Source organism: Heterodontus francisci, chromosome 14 (assembly GCF_036365525.1).
Source record: "Heterodontus francisci isolate sHetFra1 chromosome 14, sHetFra1.hap1, whole genome shotgun sequence".
Classification (NCBI taxonomy): Eukaryota; Metazoa; Chordata; class Chondrichthyes; order Heterodontiformes; family Heterodontidae; genus Heterodontus; species Heterodontus francisci.
Genome location: NC_090384.1, coordinates 55,416,876 through 55,432,213, shown reverse-complemented (window position 1 = coordinate 55,432,213; position 15,338 = coordinate 55,416,876). Strand labels below are relative to the sequence as shown.

Below are 15,338 nucleotides of genomic sequence, written 5' to 3'. Positions count from 1 at the left end.
CCGGCTAAATGCGCAAATAAAGTAATTGATTTTACCTACACATCCGACTCGGTATATTTACTGAACCATACTGAAGGCAAAAAGAACTCAGATTTACAATATGACAAAATTAATATGTTTCCATTTGCCAGGTGTGATTTCCGTCACACCATGCTAACAGCCTTCAGGGACTTGCTATATACATTTGTTATTAGTCTGACCATACTGTCGTTTTTATGGCCATACACTGATAAAGGCCTGCTTAAAATCTATGAAGTTGTTATGACAATGAATATTGCATTCAATAAATGTTTCCAAAATTTGTCTTATAAACAGTTGAACTATCGTATTTCATCCTAGTCTAAAACCAGCTTGTTCTTCATGCAATACCACTTCAACATATCCTTTTAATCTCCTCTGCAATATTTTAGTAAATACCTTTCTGGATAATAAACTCTACCTCTGTGTTATGACCAGGTGAGAAAGGTGTCAAGGGTTCTCTCTCAGCCTTCACCTGGGCTTGGCATAACAAGGTTTAATTTTTAAAACACTGTGTTTTTAGCTCCCCCTTGGTGAATCCTTGTTCACTGCTTTCCAACTATAAGGCAAAGAAACCAGCACAAACAGGCTTTCTTAGGTTTAAAGAAGAAAGGTTGAAATTTATTAAACTTAAACTCTGATCCGGTTGACGCCTATGGATCCACGATGCGCCCACGCTAGCATGCATATGCGATACACACATGCAGATAGAGACAGAAAAGAGCAGAAGAAAAATGAAGTGGAAAAGTTTGAGGCAATATCTGAAGAGGGTTTTTGTTATGGATCTTCGAGCTCACTGTAGAGTCATATGTCTTCAGTAGATTTGGAGTCCCGTGAGAAAAAGATGGGAGCAGACAGGAGAGGCTGTGGTGAGCCAGCCAGGAGAGGTCTTTTCAGTCCAGGAACAAACAGATACTCTTGAGTTCAAACTGTTTGTACAATTCAGAAAAACCCAGGTTGCCAAGCAGGTTCATCATGTGACTACTTGGTCTGACCACATCTGTTTGTGGATTCTCTGGTCTTAGCTGACCCTGGAATGTCTCTTCTTACACACAATACCTGGTGCTCAAAATCCATTGTGGGTTAAATTGGAGCAGGGAATAGCCCCTATGTCCATCCAAGCACTGGCTGTTGGTATGCAAAAATGTTTTTCCAGCCAAGGGCCTGGTGATTTTTAAAACAAGTCCTTTCTTCACTTCAGCAACAGTCTGAAATTTAATGTCCATCTGCTGAAATTAATATGCCTCATTCTTGGCGGGTTGGGGGGGGGGGGGGGGCGGGGGGTGGGTGGTGGGTCTAGCATGACACTCTGTAATTGCCCCATTTACTCTTGTCTCCTTTTAGGAGGTTGATTTCTGCTTTCCCCAGTCTTCAGGTACTTACACTTCACAGCATTTGCTGAACAGCTTTTTCATCATTTTTCACAGTATGTCCCTCATCCACCTGCAACAACTCAGCAATAATATCAGAATCAGGAGTTTTGTAATGATTCAAGAATTCTGGTTCTGATGGTGGCAAATAAACCCTCTCAAAAATGCACAAAAAAGTGGACTTAGTTGTCACTTGATTACAGACAAGAAATATAAATGCTTTCATCATTACAAACAAAGGATGGAAATGCAGTGTTATGCCATGCAGATCATTCGCGGCTGATGTTGGCTCTGACCAGAAGTTTGTTTTGAGACGAGTAAATGGAGAATGAAAGCTGCTAGATTCCCAGCAGTGGGGTGACCGCTCCCACTCTGCCATCGCGCTGTCACCTACTGCAGCCCGATTTTGCGGCGATCGCCTTACGGGTATATAAAGGCATTAGCGAAGCCTCAGTCTCTGAAGCATCTCCGTTTAACTGAATATAAAACCATATAAATATATTACGGTTACGAGTCGACTGCGGAACCTGATATAGCGACAAATATAATTGACTGAAATGGTGCAGCAGTTTATCTGGACGAAACACGTGAACAGGAAGCGTGAACGAAATTGAAAGTAACTTTGTTTTTTTGCATTTTGTGGAATGGCCGCAGCTGGTCTATTCGAAATAAAATATCTCCAAAGGATTGCTCGGGCTGGAGGATTGCTGTTATGGGCTGTGTTGGCAGTGTGGCTTGGCTCTCTGGCAGGTAAAGAAACGTCTCGCTGCTGGGTTCACTAGTGTAAATTATGTTTTTGTTTTCTAAAAATAGGAGTGGCAAAATGGAGTCTTATTAACAGATTAGAAGGTTCTTCCCGAGTCAGCCTCAGAAACTGTATATTTTAAGCAGGTTTAGAGCTTTTGTGTGTTATTGTCAGTTCTTGTAAGTGATTCTGATAGTATATCTATTTCTGTGTGGAAATATTGAAAAAATTATACCTTGTGCTATGAGTCCAGCTCCACCCAGTTTTTTTTCTGTGGTGCCATTGCTTAGCTTACGTTTCAAAAAATAAGTTCAGGTTGTTTTGTTTTAGTAATTGTTTTTAAGTCTCGTAATAAAAAGCTGGTATGGACAAAAATGACCATGAACATTGTAGTAAAAGTGTTTACTCATGTCCCAATCGGGTCTATTTGTGACGGCAGTACAACACCAGTGCACGCGTTTGGTTCTTAACTGCCTTCTGAGATGGCCGAGCAAGTCATTAAATTGTAGTGAACTGCCTGTAATACTTCAAGCAGACCCACCACCACTGTGTTAAAGCAGTGTCTCCCTTGCCAACGACACTCGCATCCTGAGAATGAATATTAAAACAAAGCTCTGAAACCCTTTCAAATTAGATGGGCTGCTCAGTTAAACTGTATTTTTGCTTGTTTTATTGTCGTACTTTTTGTGAAGGGCCGTTTTCTGCGCTATTGCTGAAATAGATGCCTCCTTGCCTTGCGAGACAATTGGTAAGTGCCTAGAGGAGGTCAGTAGTTTGTGAAGCAGCACATGGAGTGGCTATAAAGGCCAATTCTAGAGTGACAGACTCTTTCACAGGCGCTGCAGATAAAATTAGTTATCTGCAAGTTGGTTCTCCTTGCGCTTCTATTTTTTCCCTGCCAACTGCTAAGTCTCTTCGACTCGCCACTCTTTAGCCCCGCCTTTATGGCTGTCCACCACCTCTGGCGATCTCTGGCAACTGACTCCCACGACTTGTGGTCAATGATACAGGACTTCATGTCGCATTTGCAGACATCTTTAAAGCGGAGACATGGACGGCAGGTGGGTCTGATACCAGCAACGAGCTCGCTGTACAATGTCTCCATGGGGATCCTGCTATCTTTCATGCGGCTCACAAGACCAAGCCATCTCAAGTGCCGCTGGCTCAGTAGGGTGTATATGCTGGGGATTTTGGCCACTTCGAGGACTTCTGCATTGGAGATATGGTCCTGCCACCTGATGCCAAGAATTTTCTGGAGGCAGCGAAGAGGGAATAAGTTGAGACATTGCTGTTGGCTGACATACGTTGTTCAGGCCTCGCTGCCGTAGAGCAAAGTACTGAGGACACAGGCTTGATACACTCGGACTTTTGTGTTCTGTGTCAGTGCACCATTTTCCCACACTCTCTCTTGGCCAGACTGGACATAGCAGCGGATGCCTTTCCCACGTGCTTGTTGATTTCTGCATCGCGAGACAGGTTGCAGGTGATGGTTGAGCCTAGGTAGGTGAACTCTTGAACCACTTCCAGAGCGTGGTCGCCGATATTGATGGATGGAGCATTTCTGATGTCCTGTCCCATGATGTTTGTTTTCTTGAGGCTGATGGTTAGGCCAAATTAGTTACAGGCAGCTGAAATCCTGTCAGTGAATCTCTGCAGACACTCTTCTGTGTGGGATGTTAATGCAGCATCGTCAGCAAAGAGGAGTTGCCTGATGAGGACCTTCAGTACTTTGGTCTTCGCTCTAAGATGGGCAAGGTTGAACAACCTGCCATCTGATCTTGCGTGGAGGAAAATTCCTTCTTCTGAAGACTTGAGAAGAAGATCCCAAACAGTGTAGGTGCGAGAACACAGCCCTGCTTCACACCACTCAGGATAGGAAAGGGGTCTGATGCACTGCTATGCTGAATTGTGCCTTTCATATTGTCATGGAATAAGGTGATGATACTTAGTATCTTTGGTGGACATCCGATCTTTGCTAGTAGTCTGAAGAGACCACGTCTGCTGATGAGGTCAAAAGCTTTGGTGAGATCTATGAAAGCAACGTAGAGGGGCATCTGTTGTTCACGGCATTTCTCCTGTAGCTGGCGAAGGGAGAACAAAATGAAGTTAATTTTGCTGAGTTTTTTGGTAGTCCTGTTAGAGAATAAAGATTTTTGTCATAATTTTTATGCCAGTTTAGAGAGTGTCATACATTTTTCCAGGGCTTTTTGGATGTGGATCATATGTTATTAACTGCAGCTAACTGTGTGCTGTAGGAAGATGCAATGGTTAGAGAATTTTGGTGTAAGTGCATTTTAATACTTAAACCTCCTTCAAATGAAGTAGAGCTGATAAACCGGAGTTCGGTAATTGGGTAATGAAAGCAAAATACTGCGGATACTGGAAATCTGAAATAAAAATAGAAAGTGCTGGAAATATATAGTAGGTCTCTCGGCATCTGTGGAAAGAGAGAAACAGTTGTTTCAAGTCGGATATGAATAATCGGTTCCTCATCACTTTTGTTTGCTACAATTAAATAAAAACTTAATTAAGTTTAAAAAGAACATTTTCTGCCTATTGCAGTTACTCTGTAGCTAGTACAAAGCTAAAGCTTACCTACATTAGATTAAAACACCTTCACATCAACATATACCCCTATTTTCATGCCAGCGCGAAACAAAATATGACTGATGTAAAGTTTATAATGTGATTGGCCAATATGTACAAATAATGAAGGGTTCTGAAGAAGGGTCACTGACCTGAAATGTTAACTCTGCTTCTCTCTCCACAGATGCTGCCAGACCTGCTGAGTATTTCCTGCATTTCTTATTTTTATTGTGCAAATGAAAATTTGAAGCTTAAGAAAATTGTAACTGTATTTTCTAATTGTCACAGAAGGTTTGCCTCCTTTAATCCCCTTCACCCCAAAATAAAGTTAATATCAGTCGATAGCTGCCTGATTGTCTGCAATTGCACATCACTGAAGATAATTATGTCCAAAATTCAAGATAGATCAGAACTGTGACATGAATATTTTGGTCATGTGTTCCTAAAACATGGTCCACCTTTGAAGACTGGAATCTGATAACATGAGGCACTTTATTTTGTTTTTTTTTTATTGGGAGTGCAGACTGCAGTGTATCTACTGCACAACAGGCTTAGCCCATCCATCACCAGATCTGGCTGGACCACTTTTACACTACTCTAACATCATCCTGGAAAGCGAAGCCTGACCTCTGGCTTTTTTCCCCTCCTTTCATTGCCTTCTTAAATCCTTCTTCCCTCACCTCTTCCTCCCTCACCTCTTCCTCCCTCACCTCTTCCTCCCTCACCTCTTCCTCCCTCACCTCTTCCTCCCTCACCTCTTCCTCCCTCACCTCTTCCTCCCTCACCTCTTCCTCCCTCACCTCTTCCTCCCTCACCTCTTCCTCCCTCACCTCTTCCTCCCTCACCTCTTCCTCCCTCACCTCTTCCTCCCTCACCTCTTCCTCCCTCACCTCTTCCTCCCTCACCTCTTCCTCCCTCACCTCTTCCTCCCTCACCTCTTCCTCCCTCACCTCTTCCTCCCTCACCTCTTCCTCCCTCACCTCTTCCTCCCTCACCTCTTCCTCCCTCACCTCTTCCTCCCTCACCTCTTCCTCCCTCACCTCTTCCTCCCTCACCTCTTCCTCCCTCACCTCTTCCTCCCTCACCTCTTCCTCCCTCACCTCTTCCTCCCTCACCTCTTCCTCCCTCACCTCTTCCTCCCTCACCTCTTCCTCCCTCACCTCTTCCTCCCTCACCTCTTCCTCCCTCACCTCTTCCTCCCTCACCTCTTCCTCCCTCACCTCTTCCTCCCTCACCTCTTCCTCCCTCACCTCTTCCTCCCTCACCTCTTCCTCCCTCACCTCTTCCTCCCTCACCTCTTCCTCCCTCACCTCTTCCTCCCTCACCTCTTCCTCCCTCACCTCTTCCTCCCTCACCTCTTCCTCCCTCACCTCTTCCTCCCTCACCTCTTCCTCCCTCACCTCTTCCTCCCTCACCTCTTCCTCCCTCACCTCTTCCTCCCTCACCTCTTCCTCCCTCACCTCTTCCTCCCTCACCTCTTCCTCCCTCACCTCTTCCTCCCTCACCTCTTCCTCCCTCACCTCTTCCTCCCTCACCTCTTCCTCCCTCACCTCTTCCTCCCTCACCTCTTCCTCCCTCACCTCTTCCTCCCTCACCTCTTCCTCCCTCACCTCTTCCTCCCTCACCTCTTCCTCCCTCACCTCTTCCTCCCTCACCTCTTCCTCCCTCACCTCTTCCTCCCTCACCTCTTCCTCCCTCACCTCTTCCTCCCTCACCTCTTCCTCCCTCACCTCTTCCTCCCTCACCTCTTCCTCCCTCACCTCTTCCTCCCTCACCTCTTCCTCCCTCACCTCTTCCTCCCTCACCTCTTCCTCCCTCACCTCTTCCTCCCTCACCTCTTCCTCCCTCACCTCTTCCTCCCTCACCTCTTCCTCCCTCACCTCTTCCTCCCTCACCTCTTCCTCCCTCACCTCTTCCTCCCTCACCTCTTCCTCCCTCACCTCTTCCTCCCTCACCTCTTCCTCCCTCACCTCTTCCTCCCTCACCTCTTCCTCCCTCACCTCTTCCTCCCTCACCTCTTCCTCCCTCACCTCTTCCTCCCTCACCTCTTCCTCCCTCACCTCTTCCTCCCTCACCTCTTCCTCCCTCACCTCTTCCTCCCTCACCTCTTCCTCCCTCACCTCTTCCTCCCTCACCTCTTCCTCCCTCACCTCTTCCTCCCTCACCTCTTCCTCCCTCACCTCTTCCTCCCTCACCTCTTCCTCCCTCACCTCTTCCTCCCTCACCTCTTCCTCCCTCACCTCTTCCTCCCTCACCTCTTCCTCCCTCACCTCTTCCTCCCTCACCTCTTCCTCCCTCACCTCTTCCTCCCTCACCTCTTCCTCCCTCACCTCTTCCTCCCTCACCTCTTCCTCCCTCACCTCTTCCTCCCTCACCTCTTCCTCCCTCACCTCTTCCTCCCTCACCTCTTCCTCCCTCACCTCTTCCTCCCTCACCTCTTCCTCCCTCACCTCTTCCTCCCTCACCTCTTCCTCCCTCACCTCTTCCTCCCTCACCTCTTCCTCCCTCACCTCTTCCTCCCTCACCTCTTCCTCCCTCACCTCTTCCTCCCTCACCTCTTCCTCCCTCACCTCTTCCTCCCTCACCTCTTCCTCCCTCACCTCTTCCTCCCTCACCTCTTCCTCCCTCACCTCTTCCTCCCTCACCTCTTCCTCCCTCACCTCTTCCTCCCTCACCTCTTCCTCCCTCACCTCTTCCTCCCTCACCTCTTCCTCCCTCACCTCTTCCTCCCTCACCTCTTCCTCCCTCACCTCTTCCTCCCTCACCTCTTCCTCCCTCACCTCTTCCTCCCTCACCTCTTCCTCCCTCACCTCTTCCTCCCTCACCTCTTCCTCCCTCACCTCTTCCTCCCTCACCTCTTCCTCCCTCACCTCTTCCTCCCTCACCTCTTCCTCCCTCACCTCTTCCTCCCTCACCTCTAACTCACACGTGGAGTGTTTATTACCATAACTTGTGTCTTTGCATCTGTCACAGGTAGTTATGTATCGACTGCCCAGAGCATTGCGGAACTTGGGCTTTTGAAGTTAACCATTAACTAACAAGGGCTAGAAGCCCACGGTCATTTTTGTCATCAAGACATAGACCATCTGTTTCATCTACATCCCCTTCACCCATGTCCCACCAAGCCACATCTCCATCAACACCCTGTCCAACTAAACCAAAACCCATGTTTCTCAACTTTCTTAAAAGCAAAATACTGTAGATGCTGGAAATCTGAAATAAAAACAAGAAATGCTGGAACCACTCAGCAGGTCTGGCAGCATCTGTGAACCCGATGAAGGGTCACTGACCCGAAACGTTAACTCTGCTTCTCTTTTCACAGATGCTGCCAGACCTGCTGAGTGATTCCAGCATTTCTTGTTTTTATCTCTCAACTTTCTCTCTTGTCTCCCCTCATGCATTCTCTGAACTCATTTCCTCCATGAGATCCACCTCCTGCTCCCTTGACGTCATTCCTACTAAATTGCTGACCACTCAACTTCGGTTTCTGGCCTCCATACTAGCTGTCATTGTAAATTTTCCTTTTTGAAACCGCTAGCATTACCCACGTCTCCGAAAACACTCCTCTTGACCCTTTTCTATCTGAGCCAATTTTCACCCTATCACCAACCATCCCTTCCTCTTTGTCTATGAATGTTGAATTTCCTATTGAATCTTTCCAATCAAATTATCATTCCTCCTACAACAGCAAAACAGCTTTGACCAAAGTCATAAATGACTTCCTTTATAATTGTGACATTGTTTCATTATGCCTCTTCATTCCACTGAACTTTCTAGAGCCTTTCACATGTTCAACCGTACCATACGACTTCTGTGTTTGGCTTCCATCATCCAATTTGGTGAGACTACTATTGCTTTTTTCCACTCGCACCTATTTCATTGTAGGCAGAGTAAATCCAGCACTGGCTTCTCTTTCCAACTTCAGACCTCTGGAGATCCCCAAGATCTGTCTGTGGTCCTCTCTTCCACATTTACCTGCTACCCCTTGGTGACATCATCCACAGACATGGGATTAGCTTCCACTTATACACTGATGACTCCCAACTCTGAATCTGCACTACTTCTGTCAACCCCTCCAGTGACCCTGAGCTATCAAACTGCTTGTCTGACATTCAGCTTTGGATGAGCTGCAGTTTATTTCAGCTAAACATTGGGAAGACCAAAGCCATTGGGCGAGATTTTAACTTGCACAAAACATACTTACACAGAGTTGAAATCTTAGGCCCCACTACAAATTCTATATTCCTACCAACAACTTCATCACCCTTCCGCCCCCCCACCCTTTCTTAAGCTGAACCAGAATATTTTCAACCTCAGCATCCTACTTGACCTTGAACAGAGCTTCCAACCCCATATCCTCTCCATCTGTAAACTTCAGCTCCTCCAAAACTATGCTGTCCATATTTATCCTGTACCAAGTCAGGCACGTCTGTCAATCCTGTGCTGACTGATGTCAACTGGTTCTCGGTCTCTCAATTTCTCATTTAGAATTCTCAGCCTCGTATTTAAATCTCTTCATGGCCTTCAACTTTAAACCTCCATTCCCTGTCTACAAACTCTTCATACTGCCTACCTGTGGCTGATTGTTCCTTTTTGAACCAGTTTCTGTTTTACAAGGGGAAATTCCTGATTCAGAATGATGAGCATAGGAGGAGGAGTAGGTCAGTCAGCCCATCGAGCCTGCCCTGCATTCAATATGATCATGGCTGATCATCCACTTCAATGCCTTTTTCCCACACTATCCTTATAACCCCTTATGGAAGACCGCCATCATTAACAACGAGCTCAGTAGACTCAATGTGGACATTGCAGCACTTCAGGAGACTCGCCTCCCCGCGAGTGGCTCTCTAGCAGAGCAAGACTACACCTTCTTCTGGCAGGGCAGGGATCCTGAAGAACCAAGACAGCATGGAGTGGGCTTCGCCATCAGAAACTCCTTGCTCAGCATGATCGAGCCTCCCTCAAATGGCTCGGAACGCATACTGTCCATCCGACTGCTCACCACCTCTGGTCCAGTACACCTACTCAGCATCTATGCTCCAACACTCTGTTCCGCACCTGAAGCTAAAGACCAGTTCTATGAACAACTCCATAACATCATTAGCAGCATCCCCAACACCGAACACCTATTCCTGCTGGGGGACTTTAATGCCAGGGTTGGGGCCGACCATGACTCATGGCCCTCCTGCCTTGGGCGCTATGGCGTTGGAAGGATGAATGAGAACGGGCAGAGACTGCTTGAGTTGTGTACCTATCATAACCTCTGCATCACCAACTCGTTCTTTCACACTAAACCCTGTCACCAGGTTTCATGGAGGCACCCAAGATCACGTCGTTGGCACCAGCTAGACCTCATTGTCACAAGGCGAGCCGCCTTAAACAGTGTTCAAATCACACGCAGCTTCCACAGTGCGGACTGCGACACCGACCACTCCCTGGTGTGCAGCAAGGTTAGACTCAGACCAAAGAAGTTGCATCATTCCAAGCAGAAGGGCCACCCGCGCATCAACACGAGCAGAATTTCTCACCCACAGCTGTTACAAAAATTTCTAAATTCACTTGTAACAGCCCTTCAAAACACTCCCACAGGGGATGCTGAGACCAAGTGGGCCCACATCAGAGACGCCATCTATGAGTCAGCTTTGACCACCTACGGCAAAAGTGCGAAGAGAAATGCAGACTGGTTTCAATCTCATAATGAAGAGCTGGAACCTGTCATAGCCGCTAAGCGCATTGCACTTTTCAACTACAAGAAAGCCCCCAGCGATTTAACATCCGCAGCACTTAAAGCAGCCAGAAGTACTGCACAAAGAACAGCTAGGCGTTGCGCAAACGACTACTGGCAACACCTATGCAGTCATATTCAGCTGGCCTCAGACACCGGAAACATCAGAGGAATGTATGATGGCATGAAGAGAGCTCTTGGGCCAACCATCAAGAAGATCACCGCCCTCAAATCTAAATCGGGGGACATAATCACTGACCAACGCAAACAGATGGACCGCTGGGTTGAGCACTACCTAGAACTGTACTCCAGGGAGAATGCTGTCACTGAGACTGCCCTCAATGCAGCCCAGCCTCTACCAGTCATGGATGAGCTGGACATACAGCCAACCAAATCGGAACTCAGTGATGCCATTGATTCCCTAGCCAGCGGAAAAGCCCCTGGGAAGGACAGCATTACCCCTGAAATAATCAAGAGTGCCAAGCCTGCTATACTCTCAGCACTACATGAACTGCTATGCCTGTGCTGGGACGAGGGAGCAGTACCCCAGGACATGCGCGATGCCAACATCATCACCCTCTATAAAAACAAAGGTGACCGCGGTGACTGCAACAACTACCGTGGAATCTCCCTGCTCAGCATAGTGGGGAAAGTCTTTGCTCGAGTCGCTCTGAACAGGCTCCAGAAGCTGGCCGAGCGCGTCCACCCTGAGGCACAGTGTGGCTTTCGTGCAGAGAGACCGACTATTGACATGCTGTTCTCCCTTCGTCAGATACAGGAGAAATGCCGTGAACAACAGATGCCCCTCTACATTGCTTTCATTGATCTCACCAAAGCCTTTGACCTCGTCAGCAGACGTGGTCTCTTCAGACTACTAGAAAAGATCGGATGTCCATCAAAGCTACTAAGTATCATCACCTCATTCCATGACGATATGAAAGGCACAATTCAACATGGTGGCTCCTCATCAGAGCCCTTTCCTATCCTGAGTGGTGTGAAACAGGGCTGTGTTCTCGCACCCACACTTTTTGGGATTTTCTTCTCCCTGCTGCTTTCACATGCGTTCAAATCCTCTGAAGAAGGAATTTTCCTCCACACAAGATCAGGGGGCAGGTTGTTCAACCTTGCCCGTCTAAGAGCGAAGTCCAAAGTACGGAAAGTCCTCATCAGAGAACTCCTCTTTGCTGACGATGCTGCTTGAACATCTCACACTGAAGAATGCCTGCAGAGTCTCATCGACAGGTTTGCGTCTGCCTGCAATGAATTTGGCCTAACCATCAGCCTCAAGAAAACGAACATCATGGGGCAGGATGTCAGAAATGCTCCATCCATCAATATTGGCGACCACGCTCTGGAAGTGGTTCAAGAGTTCACCTACCTAGGCTCAACTATCACCAGTAACCTGTCTCTAGATGCAGAAATCAACAAGCGCATGGGTAAGGCTTCCACTGCTATGTTCAGACTGGCCAAGAGAGTGTGGGAAAATGGCGCACTGACACGGAACACAAAAGTCCGAGTGTATCAGGCCTGTGTCCTCAGTACCTTGCTCTACAGCAGCGAGGCCTGGACAACGTATGCCAGCCAAGAGCGACGTCTCAATTCATTCCATCTTCGCTGCCTTCGGAGAATACTTGGCATCAGGTGGCAGGACTATATCTCCAACACAGAAGTCCTTGAAGCGGCCAACATCCCCAGCTTATACACACTACTGAGTCAGCGGCGCTTGAGATGGCTTGGCCATGTGAGCCGCATGGAAGATGGCAGGATCCCCAAAGACACATTGTACAGCGAGCTCGCCACTGGTATCAGACCCACCGGCCGTCCATGTCTCCGTTATAAAGACGTCTGCAAACGCGACATGAAATCGTGTGACATTGATCACAAGTCGTGGGAGTCAGTTGCCAGCATTCGCCAGAGCTGGCGGGCAGCCATAAAGACAGGGCTAAATTGTGGCGAGTCGAAGAGACTTAGTAGTTGGCAGGAAAAAAGACAGAGGCGCAAGGGGAGAGCCAACTGTGCAACAGCCCCAACAAACAAATTTCTCTGCAGCACCTGTGGAAGAGCCTGTCACTCCAGAATTGGCCTTTATAGCCACTCCAGGCGCTGCTTCACAAACCACTGACCACCTCCAGGCGCGTATCCATTGTCTCTCGAGATAAGGAGGCCCAAAAGAGATCCTTATAACCCCTTATGTCATTTGTATTTAGAAATCTGTCAATCTCAGCTTTAAACATACTCAATGACTGAGCTTCTACAGCCCTCTGGGATAGAAAATTCCAAAGATTCACAACCCTCTGAGTAAAGAAAGTTCTCCTCATCTCTGTCCTAAGTGGCATCCCCCTTATTTTCAAATTGTGTCCCCTTGTTCTAGATTCCCCAACCAGGGGAAACATCTTAGCTGCATCTACCCTGTCTATCCCTTAAAGTATTTTGTAGATTTCAATGAGATCACCTCTCATTCTTCGAAACGCGAGAGAATACAGGCCCAGTTTCCCCAAACCCTCTTCATAGGACAGTCCTGCCATCCTAGGAACAAGTCTGGTGAACTTTCATTGCTCTTCTTCTATGGCAGTAATATCCTCCCTAAGTTAAGGGGACCAAAACTGCACGCAGAACTCCAAGTACGGGCTAACCAAGGTTCTATACAATTGATGCAAGACTTCACTACTCCTGTACTCAAATCCTCTTGCGATAAAGGTGAACATACAATTAGCCTTCCTAAATGCTTGCTGCACCTGCACTTAGCTTTTAGTGACAATGACACCCAGGCCCTTTTGTACATCTATGCTTTCTAATCTCTTAGTATTTAAGAAATACTCTGCACATCTATTCCTCCTACCAAAGTGAATAAGCTCATATTTTTCCACATTATATTCCATCTGCTGCATTTTGCCCACCAACTAAGTCAGTCCAAATCCCCTTGAAGCTGCTTTGCATCTTCCTCAAAACACACGTTCCCCCTAGTTTTGTGTCATCGTGAACTTGGAAATATTACATTTGGTGCCCACATCCAAATCATTGATATATATTGTGAACAGCTGGGGCGCAAGCACTGATCCCTGTGGTACCCCACTAGTCACAGCCTGCCAACGTGAGAATGACCCGTTTATTCCTACTCTCTGCTTTCTGCCTGTTAATCAATCCTTAATCAATGCCTCCTATCCCATGTGCTTTAATTTTGCTAACCAACCTTCTGTGGGGGATTTTATCAAAATCCAAGTATACCATGTCCACCGACTCCCCTTTATGAATTCTGTTAGTAACATGCGCAAAAAGCTTCAACAGGTTTGTCAAACATGATTTCCCATTCATAAATCCATGTTGACTATGCGCAGTCATAGAGTTATACGGCACAGAAACCGGCCCTTCGGCCCATCATGTCTGTGCTGGCCATAAAGCACCTAACTATTCTAATTCCATTTTCCAGCACTTGGCCACAGCCTTGTATGCTATGGCATTTCAATGTAGATCAGTATTACCTGAGTGTCCATTTATCACATCCTTTTAGAATAGATTCCATCATTTTTCCGAAGACTGATGTAAGGCTAACAGGTCTGTAATTCCCTGTTTTCTCTCTCCCTCCCTTCTTAAATAGTGGGGTGACATTTGTGACCTTCCAAACTGCAGGAACCGCTCCAGAAACTATAGAAATTTGGAAGATGGTCACCAATGCATCCACTATCTCCATAGCTACCTCTTTCAACACTTTGGGATGTAGAATATCAGGTCCTGGGGACTTGTCAACCTTCAACCCCATTAATTTCTCCAATACAGCCTTCTTACTAACTTCTTTCAATTCCTCATTCTCCCTAATCCCTTGGATCTCTAATTCTAGGAGAGTTCTTGTATCTTACTCAGTGAAGACAGACACAAATTAATCATTTAGTTTCTCTGCCATTTCTCTGTTCCCCATTATACATTTTCCTGACTCTGCCTGTAATGGACCCACATTTGTCTTAGCCAAACGTTTCCTTTTTACGTACCTGTAGAAACTTTTACAGTCTGTTTTTATATTTTTTGCTGGTTTACATTCATATTCTATTCTCCCGGTCTTTCAGTTAATTGGTCCTCCTTTGCTGTATTCTGAAATCCTCCCAATCTTCAAGTTGACTACTATTTCTGGCAACTTTATAGGCCTTTTCTTTTAATCTTATACAGCTTATATTCATAGGAGTTGTCATTTTCACACAGGCACTGGAATATAAAACCAAGTTGTACTTAGCCTGGACTCCTCATAAGTATGCGTGGGGCAATATTTTCAACAGTGTTGCAAAAGTAGTCGAGACTGGGGGTGAGAACAGCATGGATGAGGATTTTACTAGGAAATACCCCCCCCACCCCCACCCACCTACCCTCATCCCCGGCACCGGATTGAGAGGCGGGCGGCTGCTGATCTCTGCTTGTTCCAGGTCCCGTTTACCTGGTGGTGGCACCCCTCCACCGCCTTTGTTAGGCGGAGAGTTTCATCTGTTGACTTTTTTTTTATTAAAATAAAACCACCCAGTTTGTATATCCAGAAGTGGATTAGTGTGATGTTACAGGCGCAGTCCTTGTGATGGACAGATATGGAACAGGAGTCTCAGCACAGAGTGAAGTAGGATCTCGAGATTGTGAGCAGTTTGTTTGAATCCAAGTCACTGGTGGGGAAAAGGAATGGAATCAATGGCAAGGATATGGAGTTTGTAACAATGGCCAAAGGCAATGGCTTTGGTGTTCCTGATGTACGATTGCAATAAATTGTCTGGTACCTATTCCTAGATGGGCCACAATGTCTAAAAACGCAGACAGTAGAGGGGTCAATACAGGTGATGGAGAGTTAGAGCTGGTGTTTTCAGCATACATAGGGAACCTGAACCGTGTCTTTGGATGATGTCGCCAAGGGGCAGTATGTAAA

General features: G+C 46.8%; 1 protein-coding gene across 1 annotated transcript in view; it reads left to right on the top strand.

The window, feature by feature from the left end:
- Window positions 1-1,775: 1,775 nt before the first annotated feature.
- LOC137377050 (uncharacterized) overlaps window positions 1,776-15,338 on the top strand; it is a 76,157-nt gene continuing 62,594 nt past the window's right edge. Inside the window, exon 1 of the mRNA XM_068046245.1 lies at window positions 1,776-2,138. Coding sequence (XP_067902346.1) covers window positions 2,033-2,138 — 106 coding nt within the window. The 5' untranslated portion in view covers window positions 1,776-2,032. The remainder of the gene's footprint in view (window positions 2,139-15,338) is intronic.